The sequence below is a fragment of the Phyllopteryx taeniolatus genome, chromosome 22 (genome assembly GCF_024500385.1).
Source record: "Phyllopteryx taeniolatus isolate TA_2022b chromosome 22, UOR_Ptae_1.2, whole genome shotgun sequence".
NCBI lineage: Eukaryota > Metazoa > Chordata > Actinopteri > Syngnathiformes > Syngnathidae > Phyllopteryx > Phyllopteryx taeniolatus.
In genome coordinates, this window is record NC_084523.1 from 9,976,632 (window position 1) to 9,999,359 (window position 22,728).

General features: G+C 46.8%; 1 protein-coding gene across 4 annotated transcripts; it reads left to right on the plus strand.

Moving 5' to 3' along the window:
- On the plus strand, positions 1-22,631 carry abcc9 (ATP-binding cassette, sub-family C (CFTR/MRP), member 9). 4 transcript variants are annotated; one of them, XM_061761302.1, is made up of 42 exons: positions 2-162; positions 903-1,069; positions 2,345-2,486; positions 2,560-2,681; positions 3,316-3,482; positions 4,003-4,104; positions 4,170-4,310; positions 4,504-4,698; positions 6,067-6,231; positions 6,435-6,590; positions 7,023-7,157; positions 7,232-7,394; positions 7,471-7,511; positions 7,685-7,827; positions 8,178-8,286; positions 8,387-8,494; positions 10,768-10,840; positions 11,281-11,386; positions 11,530-11,568; positions 11,976-12,020; positions 12,711-12,812; positions 13,105-13,189; positions 13,272-13,352; positions 13,849-13,986; positions 14,412-14,537; positions 14,602-14,701; positions 14,767-14,840; positions 14,914-15,132; positions 15,324-15,475; positions 15,542-15,611; positions 15,683-15,840; positions 16,525-16,617; positions 16,956-17,058; positions 17,299-17,412; positions 17,486-17,606; positions 17,704-17,834; positions 18,358-18,436; positions 19,189-19,297; positions 19,923-20,026; positions 20,116-20,249; positions 20,459-20,521; positions 21,894-22,631. In XM_061761302.1, exons 2-42 carry the CDS (start codon positions 922-924, stop codon positions 22,029-22,031), a joined length of 4,794 nt encoding a protein of 1,597 aa, XP_061617286.1. In that variant the 5' UTR covers positions 2-162; positions 903-921; the 3' UTR covers positions 22,032-22,631. The 4 variants fall into 4 exon arrangements, 3 of the variants coding, with proteins under 3 accessions (XP_061617286.1, XP_061617287.1, XP_061617288.1); XR_009786284.1 differs by lacking the exons at positions 11,530-11,568; positions 11,976-12,020 and adding an exon at positions 20,836-21,118 and having other exon boundaries at positions 1-162; positions 21,894-22,033; XM_061761303.1 differs by lacking the exon at positions 11,976-12,020 and having other exon boundaries at positions 3-162.
- The last annotated feature ends 97 nt before the right edge of the window (positions 22,632-22,728 follow it).

Genomic DNA, 22,728 nt, shown 5'->3' on the forward strand with positions numbered 1-22,728 from the left:
GCTGATCCTGGCGCGCGTCTAAAAATAATCAACGTTTCTCTCCCCGGTCAGCTCACACCTCCGAAGCTTTTTCTCCTTTGTTTTGCAAGCTTTTTTAAAAAAAATATATATCATTTTCAAATTTGTCCGTGAGGATTACGGGATCGCGCTCATCTTGTTGAGGTAAACGTTCTACTTTTAAATTCTCTTTTTCTCACAAGATTGAAAGTGTCCGCTCATGAGTCGTGTGCGTGTGTTGTCGTGACTTTTACACGCGACCGTGACGTCATCGTAAGCCATGACGTCATTTTTGGGCCAATTCAAACGGCCGAACTTTGCTGTACTATGTTTGGCACATTGGAAGTGCGTGTAGATATCCGAGTGGCGCACGTTGGAGGGTGTCAAGTGTCTTGAAGCATCACTTTCCTCTCGGCAAAAAGTCAACGCCGTACTCTGAAGTCACGCTATTTTTCAGCAGATTTCATTCCGACACGTTCGTGGATCGAAAGTGGGGAAGTTCCGTGGTGAAATGCTGTGACAAATTAGTAAACATCTCAAACCAAATATGGGCACCACTGGTAACTGGCGGCCATCTTTGTTTGGGCTTTTGTCAGCTCGACACTTGTCGAAGATTCTTTTGGCCGAGTACATGTTGAAATGATTTCTTGGTTCTGTTTCTGGTGCATGTTAAATGGTCTTGTTGGTTCTGGTCCAGCACACGAAAGTTCCAGAGCATGTCGAATGGTCTAAGATGCCCGTAATGGTCCTCCTAGTACTGGTCTCGTGCACTTTGAATGGTCTAGCATCCGTCTAATGTTTTCCCGGTTCTGGTCAAGTACATCTTGAACGTTTTTCATGTTTCCGGTTGCGTTGAATAGTTTTCTTCGTCGTGGCCTCGAACACGTGTCACGTCTCGTTGTCAGGCGGAGGCAAAGCGGCGCCATGGCCTTGTCGTTTTGCGGCAACGACAAGAGCAAGAGCGGCTACAACGTGGACGACGGCGTGCTGAACAACGGCTGCTTCGTGGACGCCCTCAACCTGGTGCCTCATGTCTTCTTGCTCTTCATCACCTTCCCCATCCTCTTCATCGGTGAGAGAATACAGTATCCCCCGCATGTCACGGTTGAACTTTGCAGATTTTTGGGTGGGACGTATCTACCTGTCAGTCATGGAAATATTTGTGATGGATTATTATAGTTTATATTTTTTACGATATACTCAGTCATGTCCATATTCTTGATCATATGCGAAAAACAAGTCATATTATTGCACTTTACTGAGTCACTTACAGTAGTTGTGAAAGTCTTCTTCATTTGTGTCTGTATGACTGTATTGTACTGCCCCCCGGTGGCATATTCATGTAATAATATGCACAAACTGTTTCATTCTTTACATTCTATTCAATTATGTTATGACTATATGTTCTTTCTTGAGGACAATAATATAGAGTGCTATTTTCACTTTAAAAAAGCACTTGCAAAGTTTTTTTTTTTTTTTTTTTTTAGGGAGGCTGAAACGCATTAATAGCATTTCCATTCATTTCAATCGCGAAAGATGATTTGTAATCGAATGTGGAATATGATACCGTTCCATTAAATGATCCAAGAATTTCCAGTGTCCAAATTTGAATAATTCTTAAATTCTCCATTCTCCATTTTCCACCCCTTTGCAACAATACTTTCACACAATTTTCTTCACATTTTACGCCTGCGAATGTGAGCGTGTGTTTGTGTGTGTGCGTTCAAATACATTCACAGTGTGTTTAGAAAATGTGTTTTTAATGGCTTTAAAGTAGGGCTGCAACTAATGATTATTTTAATAATTCATTAATCTGGTGATTGTTTTTTCAATTAATCGATCAATCAATTTCCATCCCTTTATTCAAAAACAGGACATTGTTTCAAATTGATGGTGCAGAAAACTCCCAAACATTTTTTGGAGTCTGATTGAGTTTCTGCATCGGTCCGTCACAAAATCGGCAAAAATGTTGATTGTTTTCCAAAGTAAAAGCAGATGTTTGCAAATGTCTTATTTTGAAAAACAAAAGATAATCTGTCCGCTTTCATGGACCACCGCAGAAATTGGAGAATATTTGGTGTTGAGAGGCTGACATTTCGAGGATTTTGGACCATTTCATGTTCAACAAGGTCTCGAAACGATTCATCGGTTGTCGACTAATGAGAATATTGAGTAGTTGTTGGACGTCTAGTTTCAAGCGTGTGGAGGTCTTCCCGTATCGTGGCTTTTCCCTCATTGTGGTCGTTACGGCCTCCGTCCCTTGAGACTCTCAAGTGGTGAATGAAAAACTGAAAAAGCCCCCCGAGGACCACGCTGACGATTGACGTGCGTGTGCGTGTGCCCGCAGGATGGGGCAGCCAGAGCTCCAAGGTGCAAATCCATCACAACACGTGGCTTCACTTCCCGGGACACAACCTGAGGTGGATCCTCACCTTCTCGCTGCTCTTCGTTCACGTCTGCGAGTTTGCCGAGGGCGTGGTGTCCAACAAGTGAGCCCCCGCCCCCGGAAAGGAAGTAGGGAGTTGTCGGGGGGCAGCGGTAAACGATACTGTGTCACTGTAGGATGATGGACACCAACCACCTGCACCTGTTCGTGCCCGCCTTCATGGGCTTCGTGGCGGCCACCACGTCGGTGGTCTACTACCACAACATCGAGACCTCCAACTTCCCCAAACTTCTCCTCGGTGAGCTCAACACCTCATGACAAAAAACATCGTTGACACTGGGAAATTGAAAAACGAAACTGCACTTGAATGATGGTGCTGAAATGGATGCAATTAAAAAAGCCGACAGTTCTAAAAGATGAACTGCAAATGTACTTCAAAGTTAAATACAACTGAACTGTACTTCACAAATGTACTAGCCTGGATTGAAAAATATGTCAGCCACTGTTTCATTATGCACAGTTGAACAAGGAATTCGGTGATTGTTTCACATACCACAAGAGGGAGCCCGCAATCTACTGATACTCGCCTTATATCAAAGTATCAGGTACTCGTGAAGACTGACCCAAAAATCTGACATTGAAAAAATCCTCCTCATCACTAGTTGGCGCTATACTGCAGTAGTTTAACACATTGGAAAATTCATCATGTGCATCAGAAAGACGAAAATGTCTTTGTTCACAATGCTCTGTCGCTGTGTTCATTGAAATTTGATGTCTCAAAAGTACGAGTGGTATCAGTATCCGTGACGACTCGTACTGGTATCGGTCTGAAAAAAGTGTGATCGAACATCCCTGCCGCCATCGAGCGCTGGCGGTCTGAAACGCACTCCAATTTTTTTTCTGGTATCTGGAGACAAGATTTTTGTGCACAGTGCTGTTCATCTACTGGGTGCTGGCCTTCATCACCAAGTCCATCAAGCTGTGGAAGTTCGTGGCGTACAAGGTGGGCACACCACAGCTGAGGTTCTGCATCACGTTGCTGCTGGTGCTGCTCTACGGCCTCCTCATGGCCGTCGAGATCAACGTGATCAGGATCAGGGTGCGTACCATCGGCGCTGAAAAGTTGAGTCTGCCAATACCAAACTCCATAGACCAAAGCATCAAAACAAGACAGAGTTGTCACTATGGTGAGATGGAATCTTCAGTAGACATCCTGGCAACATATTTAAGTTCTCAGAATACACTTGTTTCATCAGCATCAAAATACTTCCATGAAAATCCTGCTTATGTTCAAAATATGAAGCTCATCGAAAATGCTGTCCTTGGTTTTGGCGGATGGAAGTGAGTGATGGGCGTAACAATTCGGATTTTGCATCAGTTGACATTTGTTGGCTTTCTGTTTGTGTATGCCGAATTGAATGTTGAATGAAATGGATCCATTTTTCAGAGGTAGCTCACGTGTGGTGTTCGTATAATTATTTACAGGCGTAAAAATGCTTAAATTGGCTGCTTTGGGAATGGGGTTTGCTTTTTTTCCACACACATTGAGTTCTATAGAGTCAACTGCAACATCCCACTTTTGATTCTTCATGTGTGTTTTTGTCGACTTGTCCTGGCAGAAGTACGTCTTCTTCGCCAACCCTCAGAAGGTGAAGCCCCCCGAAGACTTGCAGGACCTGGGGGTCCGTTTCCTGCAGCCCTTCGTCAACCTGCTGTCAAAGGTAGGAGGAAGCTGACGATCCGTTTCAGGCTCAGGTCAACGGCGGCCTGCTTCCTCTGTTGCCAGGCGACGTATTGGTGGATGAACCCCCTCATCATCGGCGCCCACAAGAGGCCCATCGAGCTGAAGAAGATCGGCAAGCTGCCCATCGCCATGCGGGCTCTGACCAACTACCTGCGGCTCAAAGACGCCTACGAGGACCAGCGGGTGAGTTCTGTCATAAAAAAGCCCCCCCCCCAAAAAAAAAGTGTGTTTGTATGTGTTGCTGCTCCGTGTGTGTGTGTAAAGTAGCAGCAGTTTGAAAGTTTCCATTAGCGCGTGAGTGGGATTTCCCAAGATACAGTACGTTGGCATTAAGATGGCAGACCGTCGAACGCGGTTGAATCCTTTTGTGACGCAGACGGCCGAGAACCCGGAGCGAGCGCCGTCCATCTGGCGCTCCATGTACCGTGCGTTCGGGCGGCCGATCCTGCTCAGCAGCACCTTCCGCTACCTGGCCGACCTGCTGGGCTTCGCCGGGCCGCTGTGCATCTCGGGCATCGTCAAGAACCTGACGCAGGAGGAAGGCGGCGCCGCCGCTTCCGACAAGATTAGGGTGAGCGCATCAGAGTTCAACGACTGGGCCGCACTAGTCGAGCGACCGGGGTGCATTAGTAGAATGACCGTGTCTAACTAGTGACATTTTTTACATGACAACTTTCCAGTACTCGATGACATTTCTGCTCACTAATAGAAAAACAGAATTACTTTGTCTGACTAGTGATTGATTGATTTTTTTCCCCCACTACTGCCTTTTAAAAATGAATAGTGACCTATATTTACTTAAGAAAAGATGTAATTGCATAGCAAAAGAGACAAGAACTGACTTTGTGACAAAAAAATGAAAAGCACTGAAAATAATGAAAATAACAGTTACTTAGTTTGTCCAGGAGATGGTGCTCGTCTTTACCATTCAAAGCATGCAGCAGCATTTGTTTTTCCCTCACTACTCAAATGATAAGTGTTTGCTGTTACTGATGCTGGATAAACTAATTTGATAATATTAAAAGCTTCGACCCCTCCAAGTCAATATTACACATTCATATTTTTCCACTCTGAAACTATTGCTTCGTTTCAAATGTAAAAAATCTGAATGTGTCATATTTAGGCAGCCACTTTCGGGAAGGCGAGAGCCGAACCGCGGCCTTCATTTGTTCTTTTACCGAGAACAGTGACAAATGTTTTTGGAGCTGGTTCTCACGTGTGAATAATTCTGGAGCCGTAAGCCAATCACTTGGTGTATTTACACAAGCTGATTTTATTAGCGCAAATTAGCGCAACCGCGATATGGGTTGGCGGGTGGTCCCGCCGACCAATCAGTGACTCACTGGGTGTGATCGCAAGTCTCTCGGGAATATTTGAACCTTGTTTGTGTTGGAAACGGTGAGCTAGTGGTTAGCACGTCTGCCTCGCTGCTCTGAGGTTTGGTTCGAATCTGTGCTCTGGACTTCCTGTGTGGAGGTTTTTCGTTTGTCTGTGTGTGTCCGGGAGATCCGGCGCGGACTCCGCTGAAGGTCGCCGCGTTGACCCCGCGAGCAGCTGCTTGTTGTCACAGCTGAACGCCAGATGTCCGAGAGCCTGCGCTCGAGTGGCGCCGATAGCGTCAAGCCATTGGAAGTGACGTGGCAAGTTCCTCACGCGCGTCACGGTTGACGGACTCGATGGACACAACATTAGGTACGGCGGGTATGCCCTGGCACGTGGGCAAGGAGAGCCGCAGTTTTTGGAACGGGACAAACGAATATAAAATGAGAAGACTCCCAATGAGGTGCCGTCAACCACAACTCAACGCCCGGACGCTACTGATGTCACTCACTAGGCCACGCCTATTAAGGGCACACATCCAACAAGTGTTTTAGTGGGCTGGTTTGGTACACGACGATATTGGAATGAAAAATAGTGAAATGAAATGAAATTGTTGCAGGAGAGGTACTTCGGCGTCCACTTCATGCTGTCCACCGAGCTGCTCCAGAACCCGTCGGTTCTGGCCGTGCTGCTCTTCCTGGCGCTGGTGCTGCAGAGGACCTTCCTGCAGGCATCCTACTACGTCACCATAGAAACGGGCATCAACCTGCGGGGAGCCCTGTTGGTGAGGGGTGTGTGTGGTTTGTTTGTGAGTGTGTGGTGTGTGCGCCTTTGTATTTCTTTGTGTAAAATGTAAAACTCCCCCTAAAAAATACATACATACACACACACAAAACTTGACAATTGACGGTGTTTGTGGAGTGCCACACGGCTCACTTTTCAGCCCCAATTTTAATGCATCGAAGATGTTGTTCTTCCTTCACACAGGCCATGATTTACAACAAGATCCTGCGTCTGTCCACGTCCAACATGTCCATGGGCGAGATGACGCTGGGCCAGATCAACAACCTGGTCGCCATAGAGACCAATCAGCTCATGTGGTTCCTCTTCCTGTGCCCTAATCTGTGGGCGATGCCTGTGCAGGTATCACTATCCTTTGTTTTTTGTTTTTTTTTTTAATTCAAAAAACATTTTTAGAATTCAGCACATGAAGCCAGTTCGACTTGGCAACGTGAAATTTGGTAGACTATCGTGAGCAGACCCACAAAAAAGTCTCAAAAATAGAGAGGAAGTCAGCCATTTCGCTTTGAAACAGGCAGTTCCAGGGATCCTTGCCTTCCTGGAATTGTTTTTTAAAAATTCTGCCCCCACAATGTGTTTAACTCAGCCAAATGAAATTTGCTAGAAGTGTATTTTGAAAAACCCCACAAAAAAGTCTCAAAAAGCAATACACGAAAAGGCACCGTAAGTCTGTTTGAAGTAACCATTTCAAGGTCTCCTTTAAAAGCAAACAATGACCAGATTATCATATCCAATTGCGACCACAATTCGAACCTCGTATTGTTTTTTTCCCAGATCGTGATGGGAGTCATTCTCCTGTACTACTTGCTGGACTGGAGCGCATTAGTCGGAGCTTCCGTCATCGTTCTTCTGGCTCCGGTCCAGTACCTCATTGCCACCAAGCTGGCCGACATGCAGAAGAGCACGCTGGTGAGCGTCACGATGAGCTCCCCGCTTCTAACGCGGGACCGGCAGGCAATTATCCCCCGAGTGGTGTCTTGCAGGAGCACTCCACCGATCGCCTGAAGAAGACCTCGGAGATCCTGAAGGGCATCAAGCTGCTGAAGCTGTACGCGTGGGAGAACATTTTCTGTGACAGCGTGGAGGAGACGCGAGGCAAAGAGCTGACCAGCCTCAAGACCTTTGCCTTCTACACATCCATGTCAAGTGAGAAGACGGGCACAAACAAGGGTGATGGTGTTGTTGGAATGTCCTCACTATGATTATCTTCTGTCCTGAGCAGTCTTCATGAACGCCGCCATTCCCATCGCTGCTGTCCTGGCGGTAAGCTTATCTGGGCCACACGGAAATAATTTGCAACAAAATATTACGTTGTATCGTAAAGATTGTCATGTTTAATTGGTAATAGGCTTATGCGAGGGTCCTTGGAAGCGTTCTCCCTGGACCCAAAATGTTTGAGAACCTGTGTTCTAAAGGCCTGGTCCACCTCCTTGCAGACCTTCGTCATGCATTACTTCATCACCAACACCGGTCCGAGCCCCGAGGAGGCCTTCGCCACACTGGCGCTCTTCAACATCCTGGTCACGCCGCTCTTCCTGCTCTCCACCGTCGTCAGGTTCGCCGTCAAGGCACTCGTCAGGTGAGTCTACCTCGTGGATGCCTCTACTTGTTGTCACACGGGAGAACTGTCTGTGTCCTCACCACATTTGCCCAGAAAGTGGAGTTTGCGGCCCGTTACATCTAGTGGGAAAATAATACAGCATTTGATAAAATCATACCGACAGTCAAACATAGTGGTGGCAGTGTGATGGTCTGGGGCTGCTGAACATCTAGAGGGCCTGGACGACCTGCTGTGATTAATGGTTGTAATTATAATTAATTATGTTGTATCATAACAATTGCAAGCTTTAATTGGTGTTCGGATTATGAGGGGATCCTTGGGGCTGAATACTTTTTCACAGTGCCGTCTATTTCCTATGTGTATTCCAGTGTCCAGAAGCTGGGCGAGTTCCTCCAGAGCGACGAGATCGGAGACGACACCTGGAGGAACGGAGACATGTCCGTTCCCTCGGAGGCGGCCAAGAAACACCCTGCAGCGGTGAGTACACGCACCCTACATCAACATTTATCCAGATAAACAGCTGACTATGAGCCGTGTAACGCTAACTTGCTGTCTCGTTGTCTCCTGCCTGGTGAAGACCAAAGCCATCAACAGGAAGCAGCCTCTGCGCTACCAGATGGACAACTACGAGCAGCCGTCCAGGCGGCAGATGAGACCCAGTGAGACGGAGGATGTGGCTGTCAAGGTCAGTTGCTGGAAAGAAAACTTTTCATTGTGTGTCGATCGAGTGTGAAATGAAAGTCAATCTTGAGTGTGTTTGGGCGGCTTGCTGATGAAATGCTGCATCCGCCAGTGTTAAGGCAATTGACTCCATTTCGAGAATAATTGAACCACATTTTAGTTTGAGGAAATTTGTGGTCATTTAACAATGTTTCATTTTGGACAGTTTTATGGTAATCTAATCACATTTAGTTTGCTGATATTCGTCATAATTTAAGCAAATGTAATTTTGGTGCGCTTTGGAGTAATATAACAATATTTTATCTGGGAGAGGTTTGTGGAAATGTAACCACATTTTATTTTGGTGTTGTTTGTCACGATTTAACCAATTTAAATTTTATTGAGGTTAGTAGTAATTTCACGATTTTATTTTGGTCAGGTTTGTAGGAATTGAACCAGATTTGATCGAAGTAAGGTTCGTAGAAATTGAACAATATTTTATTTTGGTGAGGCTTGTGGCGGTATAACCAAGTTTTGTCACGTTTGCAATAATTTAACCACCTTTGCCCCTCAAATGAGCCAATTCCACCATGGCAAGAAGTATGCTGCAAAATGTTGATCATTGGTGTATTTTGACGTAAGCATGCCATTGACACCTGGGAACTGTTTTAAATAATAATAAAAAAAAAAAAAAAAAAGCATCATAAATCTCCTTTTAAAAAAACTGTTGACTTCATGTATGTGGAGGTGCTTCTTCTTCTTCTTCTTCTTCTTTTTTGCGTTTGACGTACTAAATACGTCAAGCTCAGCTCATCAGCAGCTGTTTGTTATCACGGCGAGTGCGAACGTGACTTCTCAGGAAGCGGACGATTCACACGAGAACGTCTTGCCCCGAACGTGGCCTCACTTAAGGCGACTCTTCCTGTCGCATCCCCGCGGGGCGATGGCCTGCTCATTAGGCCAACGAGGAGGTCGATTCAGGATGTGGAGGTTACGGGGGGGGGCGACTTAAAACTTGACAGACGTGATGGAGTCTGCCTCCCGGTTTGGAAGTTCTCTCCAAGGCCCGGACCGTTCCGACTCGCTCCCGAAGGTATTCACCCGGGTCGAGGTCGAGTGCACTGGGAAAAGCCAGCTTGTCCGCCATTTCTCCGCGGCGCCGCTGTCACTTCCTGTTCTAGGGTTTGACATTTGATGAGCCAGAACGTGGCCTCGTTAATTTCATGCGGCGCTTCCGTTGGTGTTTATCTGTTCTCCCATTCCTCCCCCCTCTCGTTCCCATTCCCGACTCCTCTTGGACCCAAACAGCAGAGATGGGAGTAAGTCACATTCGTGTTAAGTTATATTTAAGTGTCACGTCTTAACCTTCAAGTCCCAAGTGACTGTGGAAAAAAATCAAGCATGTCCAGTGGAGTCCCCCACTGAACTGACTTAACTCTACCACTCAAACAACACTCAAATAACATCATAACATCTAAGGCAAGATGTTATGATGTTATTTGATCCATGTACACATAACAATAAATGACTACTATTGTTGCATCTTATTGAGTGAGTCACTGAGCGTCGGGGTGACTGTGTTTCACTGCCTCCAGGTGCCCAAGGCGGGAACACCAGAAGGAGCAGCACAATGAAATGAATTGAAGCATTAAATCATGATGTAAAAACTGTTAAATTATTGACATTCTTCCTAATTATGTTACTGTTTCTGTTCTACCTTGAACATGATGATTTTTCGACAATGAAATTGACATTCATCAAGTCATTTTCTTCAAATCGAGTCTTTCATACGTTTTAGCCAAGCAAGTCCCAGTTGGGCTCTGGGATGGACAAAAATATTTGGACTCGTTCCACACAATCGTCCACTGATCAATTCCTTCACTAATCGCGAGCTGGGGCAGAGTACTGTGGCGCTTCACTTCCGGAGGCTCTCGTGTCCCGAGATGTTCCAGCGGAGATGCGCTCGCGGGTCGGCATCGTGCTGAGAAGGGTGCTGGGGGAACTCGAGCCTGGGGTCGTCCAGATAAAATAAACTTAATGGGAACAAATAAAGCAAACAGAAGAGAGGAATGCGGCCGCCGGGAAGCGACGTGCCGGGCCATCAGACAGGCGGGAATCGAGTGCGTTTTGGGGAAGGTTTGTGGTGGTGGTGGAATCCAGGACAGGTGGACCCGAGCTTAATGAAGCAAGGCAAGGCAGGAGTGCAGGGGAATCTTGAAAAATGTATCTCGTCCAAAAAAGCCAAACAAAACGTACGTAAATAATCAGATCATGATCTCTTTGTGCGGCTTTGTTCAGGTGAGCAACGGATGCTTCACCTGGGGAAGCAACCTGTCCACGCTGACCGATATCAACATCCGCATCCCGACAGGTGAGGACCGTGAAACCCGAGGAAGGATTCGGTGTTTCACAACCTTTTTTGAGCCAAGGCGCAATTTTTATCGGAGAAAAATATCATAGCACACTGCCAAAGAAAAATGTCACAGAAATTCATGATAATCGTGTCTCACTTTATTTAAAGGAAAAAAAAAAAAGTAGTTACTCAGTGTGAAACCGATTCCAAAGTTAGCTTCCAATGCTAACATTAGCATTCGACTTCTAATATTAGCTGCGATATTAGCTTCTTAAGTTAGCTTCCCACGCTACCTTCTGAAGTTAGCATCAAGTGTAAGCGAAGGAAGACCAATGTTGGCAGGATTAGCTTCCAAACTTAGTTTACCACTGCTTTTTTTGATTAATGATGGCGATGTACTGTGGAACTACGCTTTTATGGTCTACCGTAGTCGGTAACATGGAAACTTGCACCGTCAGGCCAGCTGACCATGATCGTGGGCCAGGTGGGCTGCGGGAAGTCATCGCTGCTGCTGGCCATGCTGGGCGAGATGCAGAGCATCAGCGGCCGCGTCCACTGGAGCAAGTAAGTCACCGCGCAAATGAGACGATGCGCATGCCTTTTTTTTAGCGGGAGTTGGAACATTCCTGTTTTGAACTGATGAGCTTTTTGCACGCGGACGCGCGTTAACACCAGCTTCTGACCTCCTTGCCTTCTCGCCGCATCAGGCCGCCTGATGGCGAGATGTTCTACCAGGGCACGTTCAGGTACTTTCCATCCATCATCTTCTCACTTCATCCAAGCAAGATCACTATAGCGTCCGTGTGATCTCCAAACTGGACGGTCAAAGACGGAAACCAATTATCAATGACGGCATCGCTTACACGGCGATTCCTATTTAGGGTGGGAAGTTTTAAGTCCATAAACAGTTTGGCAGTCGCCAGGGAAACACATCCTGTTTCCTTAAATGACTCCTTCTGGGGTTCTGGCCTCCTCCCACATTCCAAAATCACACGTTAGGTTCAGTGAAGATCTGAATGTGAGTGTGAATGCTTGTTTGTCCTGCGATTGGCTAACGCCCAGTCCAGGTTTTAGCTGGCCTCTTGCCCAAAGACACTTCTTGCAGCATGTTAGCACACGTTGTCAGCTCACGCTAAAGTGCTGCCTTTGACAGCTACCCGGAAGCGGCTCAGGACGAGGCCGGCGACCGCGCCGCAAGGTAGCGGACTGACTTCCTGTGACGTCATCGCTCACTTCCCCCCCCCCAACTAGTGTTTTTGCTCCATGAAGCATCTCCATCATTGTTGTCTTCATGGACTCGGTAACACAGAGTGTCTGCAAAGTTTTAGACTTTGTGGCCAAGCTGTACATTTTTTTTTCTGCTCCATTTGTGAAGTTATCTCCACCTCTTTGCGTTTTCAGCACGATGATACCCTAAACTATACTTCACTGATGTGGTGAAGAACCCTTTCAATCTGGATAAACGAAGCTCTGGTTTCCTGAATTCCACAGTGAATAATGCATGGGTGTTAATGGACCTTTTTCGGACAATGTTTGAAAACGATAGGCTACGGGGTACTTCCGGGTGGCGGAAAGTGATTGACTACCTCCTGACTTGAACTGAAAACGAAGACCAAATTTGTAGTTGTGCTGTGGAAGTTTTGGCCAACCGTAAGTACGTTTGACATCTTGCTGAAAAGGTTTGGTGTTCTGTCCTTCCATTTGGTGCCATGGCTTGCGGTGGTGTTGCTTCACATGCCATCGACCTGCCGTCTAGCATGTCATTGACGTTGCTACGGGTGTGTCAATGGCGAAGCTGATTGGATGCTACAAAGAAAAGCCTACTCTGTTAAAGGCCTCATTGTCCGCCTTCTGACTGCGGCCTTCGTTTCCCATCATGCACCTGCAGCAAGAACAGGTATTCGGTGGCCTACGCGACCCAGAAGTCCTGGCTGCTCAACGCCACCGTGGAGGACAACATCACCTTCGGGAGCCCCTTCAACAAGCAAAGGTGCGCCCTACGAGTCTCACGAAGGCCAGTCCGGTCTTTGATAAGTTTGAGCCGAGCAAGTCGTAAAATTGCTTTTAACGAGAGTCAACGGGTGAAGATTTGTGCGCCCCGGACCGGAAATGCGTCACAGTCCACATGAGCGAAACAACTTTGCTCATCATTAACAATACACTATTTATCATGCTCATCTAAACATAGAAATCCAGGTACATGTATTTTGAAACTCATTTTACTTCACGGTATGATTTGCTTCCCTGTTACGTTACACCAAATGTGCGTGTACTTGCGTCAGGTACAAGGCGGTCATCGACGCCTGCTCTCTCCAACTGGACATCGACCTGCTCCCCTTCGGAGACCAAACGGAGATCGGAGAGCGAGTAAGCCACCAGGGCGCTCGGGTACCGGTGTGACGACACATCGTTATGTTGGCATTTTGTTGACCGTATGCTTCCCGGCCAGGGCATCAACCTGAGCGGCGGGCAGCGTCAGAGGATCTGCGTGGCTCGAGCGCTCTACCAGAACACCAACATCGTCTTCCTGGTCAGCACAAATTGACACAAAAGCATCAAGTGCTGCATACTAACTAAATCAATGAACGTAATCGCATTAGCTGAATTAGATGCGTCAGGAGGGAGCGACGCCCTTTCCTCGACGGACGACGTGTTTGCGCGCTCGCGTCATTTGCCTGTCGCCGTGGCGACGTCAGCTTCGCTTGCGCGGATTCCGATCCGCTTAAAGAAATGTTTGTCGTGTCTTTTGGCTGGAAAAAGGGCAGCGAGGTTAAGTGGTGACGACAACCGTCTGATGAAAGAGCGATGGAAAGATTTGCTCCTTCTGATGTAGAGAAGCATACAATCGTCTCCAAATGTCTTGCAAAGATGACAAATTGAAATTCAAGGACAACTTGGGGCTCGAAAGCAACCGCTGATTGATTGAGAGCGTTGTCCCAATACTTACGACTCACACGACATTTTGAAAGTTGCCAAAATATTGCGTGTACTTATCTGCAGTATGTACTTGTTGATGAGTCCCTCAGGACGACCCCTTCTCCGCACTGGACATCCACCTGAGCGACCACCTGATGCAGGACGGCATCCTCAAGTTCCTGCAGGACGACAAGCGGACCGTGGTTCTGGTCACCCACAAGCTGCAGTACCTCATCCATGCCGACTGGGTGAGAAGACCAAACACCACCCCACCAGCTTGCTTGCTTCATTTTTCACATTTCAACCAAAGAATGGCCCCCTCCGGTTCTTTAAATCCCCCCTAATGAGCGTTTACGTTATCGAGAGTCTCGTGGTTAATGAATAATATAATACAATATAAAGTACAAAACAATAAAAATGGGGATTCATTATTATATCATATTAAACCATTTTATTTTACATTTAAAAATATTTGTAATAATTGGTTAATTCATTATAATGTAATTCTAAATGAAATAAATGACTGAATTATTATTTAAAAATTAAAATAAACTATTTCACATATTTTACATACACATTTTTTAACCTCATCCACGATCGACTTGGCCCATCTGTTCCTTTTCAAAATCAAACGTGTCGCTTGAGCACAAACGTTTGCTCACCCCTGCTTAAGATCATCGCCATGAAGGACGGCTCCGTGCTGAGGGAAGGAACTTTGAAGGACATCCAGACGCACGACGTGGAGCTCTACGACCACTGGAAGACGCTCATGAACCGGCAGGACCAGGAGTTGGAGAAGGTTCATGTCACACATCTCTTCAATCGTTCTTCTCTCAGGTTTCTGACGGATGCTCTCCCTGCAGGACATGGAGCAGGACAGCCAAACCACGCTGGAGAGGAAGACCCTCCGCCGAGCCTTCTACTCTAGAGAAGCCAAGAACCAGGCGGATGATGAGGACGAAGGTAGGTGGGATGTGCTCTTCGTGATGATGCCTTTGGATCCTCAATCAAAATTCTGATCCCTTCAGAGGAGGAAGAAGAGGAGGAAGAGGAGGATAACTTGTCCACCATCACAAACAGAAGGTCCAAGGTCCCGTGGAAGGTGAGATGATCTTAACCCTGAAATACTGTTCCACTGGTCTCCATCCATTGTGACCAGATCTACTTCTTCTCAGGTCTGTTTGTGCTACCTATCCTCCGGTGGCTTCTTCATGGTCTTCCTCATGATGTCCTCCAAGCTCCTCAAGCACTCGGTCATCGTGGCCATCGACTATTGGTTGGCCATCTGGACCTCCAACCACACCAACCAGACCATGGTGGTGGGACCCAACGGAACATGCCAGACCCACGTCGTCAGCAGCAACACCACGCTCACCGGCAGCGTCAAACTGGAGGTCCGGTAACTCAGACATCTTTCTTTTGATCGCTTGGACCAAATCTTGGAGCTGATGTATGGATTTATAGAACAGTTCACCATGACGTCACACGTTCTTCTGGGTCTTCCTTTTGTGTGACGTCATGGTGAAAATGCCTATTGTTTTCGAACATTTTGAAGTCTCTGAAATGTGCATGTGTTGGGTTGCAGGACTCCTTCTACCTGACGGTGTTCATGATTCTGTGCGCGGCTGGGATCACACTGTGCCTCATCACCTCGCTCACTGTGGAGTTCCTCGGTCTCTCTGCTGCCACCAACCTTCACCACAACCTGCTCAACAAGATCATCCACGCTCCTCTCAGGTAGTCAACACCTGACTTTCTAGCACTGGACAGCCAGAGGGAACTGACTTCTCCATGTGTCCTCAGGTTTTTTGACATCACCCCCCTGGGGCAGATCCTCAACAGATTCTCAGCTGATACAAACATCATCGACCAAGTAGGACGTGTCTTCTCGTGTCATTTACTGAATTTTGATTAATGCTGACATCAGTGCTTTTTCTCCTTCAGCACATTCCGCCTACCTTGGAGTCTTTGACGCGTTCCACCTTGCTTTGCTTGTCTGCCATCGGGGTTATTTCCTCTATCACGCACACCTTCATCATTGCACTGGTCCCCCTGGCTGTGGCCTTCTACTTCATACAGAAGTACTTCCGGGTGGCATCCAAGTGAGTGCAAACCTGCTTTCAGCCTCACTCCCAATCCACCATATGCGCTTCTTCGGGTGGTTAATGATGGAAAACTGTACTTGATGCATGTGTGACAACAGATTCTATGGCTCTTGCACTACATACGGAACCTGTACTACGCCCAAATTAAGTTAGCAGCACAGTTAGCAGGGGCTTGACGATAGCAGCCCAATGGGTGGTCCTTGTACGAATGGCGTTCCTCAGGAGTCATGCGCAAGTACTCCACAGTTCCTATTTATGAAGCTCCGAAGACAAAAGTATGTCTCACTTTGGTTTTCTGTCACACACTAATCAATTTTTTTCGTACCAAAACATGCGAAAGAGCCCGTGATTAACAGCTCTTATTGTATCAAGTAATAAGTTATTTGTACGTGCTAAAAGCAACCCGTGCTCCTAGTGGTGAAATTGTTTTTTATCGCAATTCACACTTACTCCACACTCAGAGGATATGTGCGTCCCTTGGAGGAAGTTAAGCTAAGTACTTTGCCCGTACTTTACTCTTTACTCAAACTTTTCTCTGGGTTCACCACAAACGTGCAGCTACCTAACCTTAGATTATGAGTCAGGTTTTAAATGTTTTCAACTGGGTCTCAGACGCGGTCACGGCACATCTGCTAATGTGGACCAGTTCTACCTCAGTTGTTCTTCTCCCCCCCCCACCAGAGACCTTCAGGACCTAGATGACTCCACACAACTCCCACTGCTGTGTCACTTCTCCGAGACGGCTGAAGGTCTCACCACCATCAGAGCCTTTAGGTAACGTGCATTCATGCAGTTCAGAGTGATTTGTTGAAGCCAAACAAACAAAGGGGCCTCCTGGTGTTTTTTAGTGTTCTTTCCCATCAGAGTTATGATCCAACATTCAGCAGCTCTCACGCTTTTTCTCCACATCTTCCCCCTGAGGACCTCCTACCCACACACAAACACAAACACACACACACGCATACGCGCGTGCGCACACACGTAAGGGAAGCTTCCCGCCACCATTATCAGCTGGTCTTCATCCAGAGGAGTGGTTGGCTCCTCCCGACCACAATGAAGTTGATGAGGATCATAATGATGTTATTAAATGTTCTTGGTTAATGTTGCTTCAGACACGAGGCTCGCTTCAAGCAGCGCATGCTGGAGCTGACCGACACAAACAACACGGCCTACTTGTTCCTCTCGGCCGCCAACCGCTGGCTGGAGGTCCGCACGGTGAGAGACCTGCCACGTTATTAGGTACACCTGCACTGTCTAATAAAAACATCCAAGATGAGAGCTCCGGTCGACGTCCCTGAACACATCACTTCCAAGATCAGAAGAAAATACAGCGAAGCATAAAATGGTCTTTTTATTAACACAAAGTAAATGACCTCGTTCTGCATTTTGCAGATTACCATTGCGTGAATGACTTGAGAATCGACAGACTCCCTGCTGACGTTTTGTCTTGTTCAGGACTACCTGGGCGCCGTCATCGTGCTGGCTGCGGCCGGGGCGTCCATTTGGGGTTTGGATTGCGGTCAACCATCCGGAGGTGAGGTGGGCCTGGCTCTCACTTATGCCCTCACGGTCAGTTCACCTCGACGTCGCTAGTTTGACATCTTAGAACAAAACAAAAAACATCTGGTTGTGTTTTGTGCAGGTCACCAACTACTTGAACTGGGTGGTGAGGAACCTGGCTGACTTGGAGGTGCAGATGGCGGCGGTGAAAAAAGTCAACAGCTTCCTGAGTACTGAGTCTGAAAACTACGAAGGATCCATGGGTAACTTTAGTGGCACCAAACATACATTTCTGGATCATCATCTTCTCGGAATCTTCGAAAATGTAAAAAGGTTTGTCCCTGTTGTGTCTTCCTGCAGATTCTTCTCAGGTGCCAGAGACGTGGCCTCAAGACGGAGAGATCAAGATCCAAGACCTGTGCGTGCGCTACGACGCTCTGCTCAAACCCGTGCTCAAGCACGTCAACGCCTACATCCAGCCGGGCCAGAAGGTAATTAGCCGACGTTTGTTCAAGCTCTGACCGTGTGGACTTAACACTGACTTCTTTTCAGTTTAAAAAATATTGTTTTTTTTTTTTTGGGCGAGTCATCAAACTTTGCTGCCATGCTCCACCTATGTGCGTTCACAACTATTTCTTGCAATTTGGTGCCGCCCTTCTGTCAAGCGCAAGTGGTTCAAATTTGGTGGCAATTAGACAAAAGCTCAGGAGGCGTTTTTCTTCGAAGAACACCTGGAAGTAGCCAAAATGACCCTGAAATGGCCGCTTCAAACCAATACGGCAGACTTCCTGTGTCTTTTCAGCCATGGCTTCTCTGGACTCTTTTGTGGGCTGAATTGAACCTTAATGTATTCGTGTCTGTTGGCGTGTGGAATGTGAAACGTAGCTGCAACGTTGGCTGAAGCGTGTCTCGGTCCGGTTGAAGTAGCATGGATGCGCGCTGCTTCCACGCGGCCGCTCGTCTTATTGTCAAGTGTCCGTGCCGTGCCTCACCTCCGTGTCACGTCCCCGCCAGGTGGGAATCTGCGGCCGCACGGGAAGCGGCAAGTCCTCGCTGTCCTTGGCCTTCTTCAACATGGTGGACATTTTTGAAGGTAAGAGTGAGACCTCTTCCTCTCTTTTTTTCCCTCATTCTTTGCTTCTTTTTTGTTTACGTCTCCTTAAAACAAGACGTTCACAACTTTCCAAGCTTCCCTTTTTTGGAAAAAGTGTCATGCTGGCATGAAAGTTGTTGACACGATGAAGCGATATGAGAATATTTTAGTTTCTGTGGAGACGTAAACAGTGATTTTCTTTTCATACCTAAAACACTGGCCATGAATCAGTTGCTATTTTAAGACTCTTAATAATGATAAGAACGTTTGAGCACATTGTACACTTGGCACACGTCACACATTCTTCTTGTTTTTGCCTTCAACAATTTTATTTCCATTTCATGTCTCAGAGGCGCCAGGAAACCTTTTTTCCCTTGAAAGTGATGTCAGTGGATGTCAACAGTCCATCAAGGCTTGTTTGGTTCCATTTATATTCTGTATTTATATAGACAAACAATGGACAAGTTGCCAGTCAATGTCAGGGTACATAATGATGAAAAATCATTCCCACTCACTTTCACACCTGGAAAACCTGGCGAAGTTCCAACCCCAAACCCGCCGAACTGTGCGGCAGACATGCTAACCACTAGGCCAACGTGCTGCCACTTCGACATTGGAATGTGTGTGCTTATGATAGCCTCACACACAAGCGAGCCACTCCTGAAGAAGGATTGACTGTAAGCGTGTTGCAGTAAGTGGGTGACTTGGAGGATCTCGAGAGAATCCCAATTGTCTCGTTTTTTTTCCACCAGGAAAGATCGTCATAGACGGGATTGACATCTGCAAACTTCCCCTGCAGACGCTCCGGTCTCGCCTGTCCATCATCCTGCAGGACCCCATCTTGTTTAGTGGCTCCATAAGGTGCGCGCACACACACCTCTCGGCTGAAGCGACAACTTCCTGTTTATGTTTTAGCAAGGCTGTTTGATTTAAGTGGTACTCTTTTTCGGGAGTAAACCTGGAAGGAGCTGCAGTGCCTCCGATAAATCTTGTTCAAGCAAAAGAAGTCGCGGGAGGACTTTTTTGGACGGTGGATTATTTCTAGCCGTTTCATTTCTATTGTGCACATGAGAGCGCTTGCTACACTCGCCAAATGAACTGGACTTTCAATGTCAAATGAGCCCAAACACATGTAAAAACAACAAAGGCCATGGAATTGTGCCGTGTGGAACTCCTAACTGCTCCACTGTGTGTGAACAAGGATCAAGGATTTTTGTGCCGTCTTTGTAACGCAGCAGGACCTCAGCCAGAGACTTGGTGTGACTTTTTGCCTCTGTCGCACATCCCCCTCCTCGCTGTGTTTGTTTGTGTGTGCGTGTGCGATCGAGTGTTTCACACTGATCTGCGAGATGTGTTTGTCGCACGTTCTGACGCACTTTGACCGGCTGTGACACTGGAAATGATCTTCCCCTTGTGAAGACACAATAAATGTGGGAAATAAATAGGTTTTACCGCAAGCAAAACCAAACAACGTGACCTCCCGCAGGTTCAATCTGGATCCGGAGCGGACGTGCAACGACGAGCGCCTGTGGGAGGCGCTGGAGATCGCGCAGCTGAAGAACATGGTCAAGGCGTTACCGGGAGGTCTCGGTACGCACGCATAAGCTTCATGTCGGGTGTTGCGTTGAATCGAGTCCCACCTCTGCCGCTTTCTGATTGGTTGCCGTCCCGTGTCGCAGATGCGGTGGTGACGGAAGGCGCCGAGAACTTCAGCGTGGGTCAGCGGCAGCTCTTCTGTTTGGCTCGGGCGTTTGTGCGGAAGAGCAGCATCCTCATCATGGACGAGGCCACCGCCTCCATTGACATGGCAACGGTGTGTGCGTGCGTGCGTGCGTGTGAGGAAACGGGAAGTTCAGTCAGTAGGATCCAAAGTGTCTTGGCACTGGAAGGGGAGTGACAGTCACTGATGCGCTTTTCGCTGTTTTATTGAACGGAACAAAGGGTTCATACATACAACTCCAACATGAACACACTTGTCATGAGCATGAACATCAAATGTGTTCTACGTGTGTTTGTGTTCAGGAGAACATCTTACAGAAAGTTGTGATGACGGCGTTTGCGGACCGAACAGTGGTCACCATCGCAGTGAGTCTTTGGCTTTACGCCAAGCTTTGTTTGTGGACGCCGTTTGCTTCCTTTTCCCACTTCTTCTCATTTCAAAGTGTTCGACCTGTACTTTGATCACTAAAACGCTTTTCTTCTCGCCTCCTCGCTTCCGCCTGTCCTATCCCAATCTATCATGTCCGTCCCGTCCTGTTCCGTCTCATCCTGTCGTATCTTATCCTGTTCTGTCCGGTTCTGTCCTGTCCTGTGCTCTACTGCCCCAACCCATCCGATCCGGTCCTGTCCGGTACTCCCCCCCCCCCACCCCCCCCCCCACCCCCCCCCCCACCCTTCAGCACCGCGTCTCCTCTATCCTGGACGCTGGGCAGGTGTTGGTCTTCTCCTCTGGGATTTTGGTGGAAAGTGACTCCGGCCCCAACCTCCTAGCGCAGGAGGAGAGCCTCTTCAGCCTGCTAGTGCGGACTCACAAGTAGAACCGGACCGGACCAGTCCCGGTCCACTCGGACTCGACCTCCCCCCGCCCCACCCGCCTCCCGCTCTCTTCCTGTTTCTTCCTGGCATCTTTCCATCTCTGTTGTCGGGGCTGGTTCTGGTTCTGGTTCTGCTGGAGACAGCCCGGTTGGTACCAAAGCACTCGGAAGAGCGTGTAAACTGAATCTGGAAAAGGTCAGCTAAGTTCTCGATTGCGGACCACCAAGCGAGAGTCCAAAACATTTGTTGCATTAATTTAGCCCATTTTAAATTGCTTCTTTTAAAATTCTCCGTTTTTTTTTAAAATGAATTTACCTCTCAATATGTGATTAAGGTAAGTAATACAATATATTTTGAAATTAAACAATATTAAATAATTGGTTCATAACTAATAATTAAAATAATTCTAAATATGACAATGAGCATGATTATTTTTATGAAACGAAATTTCATTTTTTGATTTGATCTGTTTTTCCCCCTCAAATTTGAGAGTTAAAATATTCGTATTCTATGAATTTATTCTTTCAGAAAAAATATATAAAGTTAAATAAAAATAAACCATTTTGCATGTACATGTATTATTTATTTGTAATATGGAATTTAATTATTGGAACTCACTGAATTATAAATAATACAATTTTAAAGTGAGCATGAATGACTATTATTAAAATGAAAATTAAAATATTTGACATACAGATAACTTTTTTGAAATAAACAATTTGACATAATACTGTACATTGAACTGTTTTCTTTCAATTGTCAAATTAAGTACAATTAAATGACTGAAATCAATAAATTAGGAAATCAAAAATGCGAATGAATAATCATCTTGCATTTATCCTTTTCAAAAACGGGACGTGGCCTTTTGAGCGCAAACGTTTGCGCCATCCCATAATAAGCGTGTCCTGTGGCCCCCCCCCAGCACCGCGTGCACACCATCCTCACGGCCGACCAGGTCATCGTCATGAAGCGCGGCAACATCCTGGAGTACGGCAAGCCCGAGACGCTTCTGGAGCAGGAGGACGGCATGTTCGCGTCCTTCGTCAAGGCCGACATGTAGACGGACGGACGGACGCTGGCCGTGGAAGCGGGAAGACGGCGAAAGAAGAAATGCAAGAAATCTACAAACTGTGCCATATCTTTCATAAGCTTACGTGGATGGATACCTTTGATGACATTTGTTTGATATCTAAGATTTCTTTTTTTTGGGGGCCAGTGATATTGTTTGAAAGACATTTCATTTCCATATTACCTTAACAAAGTCATGTAATTTGTATTTATTTTGATTGTAAAAACTGATGAGAATGTCCAAATCTAAAAAAAAAACAACAACAAAAAATCCACCAATTGGCGAATCTGCGGGAGTTTAGTGCTCCGAAAAGACTTTGCGCTACGCATTGAAGCGCCGTTAATCCGAGGAATAGAAAAGTCCATTTTTCAGCCGGTCCCTCGATGATCGTGTTCGCTATGTCTGAATTTCCACCGGGTTTTATTTTCTCATCAAACATCTTCTTGTCGACTGACATTCAAACGAAGGAGCTTTCTCGTCGGCGAGGCTTTGTCGACTCGTGACGACATCGGAAAAGCGTCGCCTTTTGCCACCCGCAAGTACGTTGGAACGTTCACAAGATGACTTTGGAAAATAAATGCTTTTACCTTCTGCGCTGAGCGGTTCTGTGATGACTACGCAGCCAAAATGTCTTGATTTTTGTTTTGTTGTTCCTCTCAAAAATGACATCTCCAGTCCTGTGGCAATG

Bases quoted from the DNA above. Each gene is read 5' to 3' on its own strand.
- abcc9 (XM_061761302.1), top strand. From the start codon at position 922: ATGGCCTTGTCGTTTTGCGGCAACGACAAGAGCAAGAGCGGCTACAAC. The intron at 2,682-3,315 runs GTGAGCTCAACA...TTTTGTGCACAG, and splicing joins CTTCCCCAAACTTCTCCTCG to TGCTGTTCATCTACTGGGTG. The intron at 13,190-13,271 runs GTAAGCCACCAG...CTTCCCGGCCAG, and splicing joins AAACGGAGATCGGAGAGCGA to GGCATCAACCTGAGCGGCGG.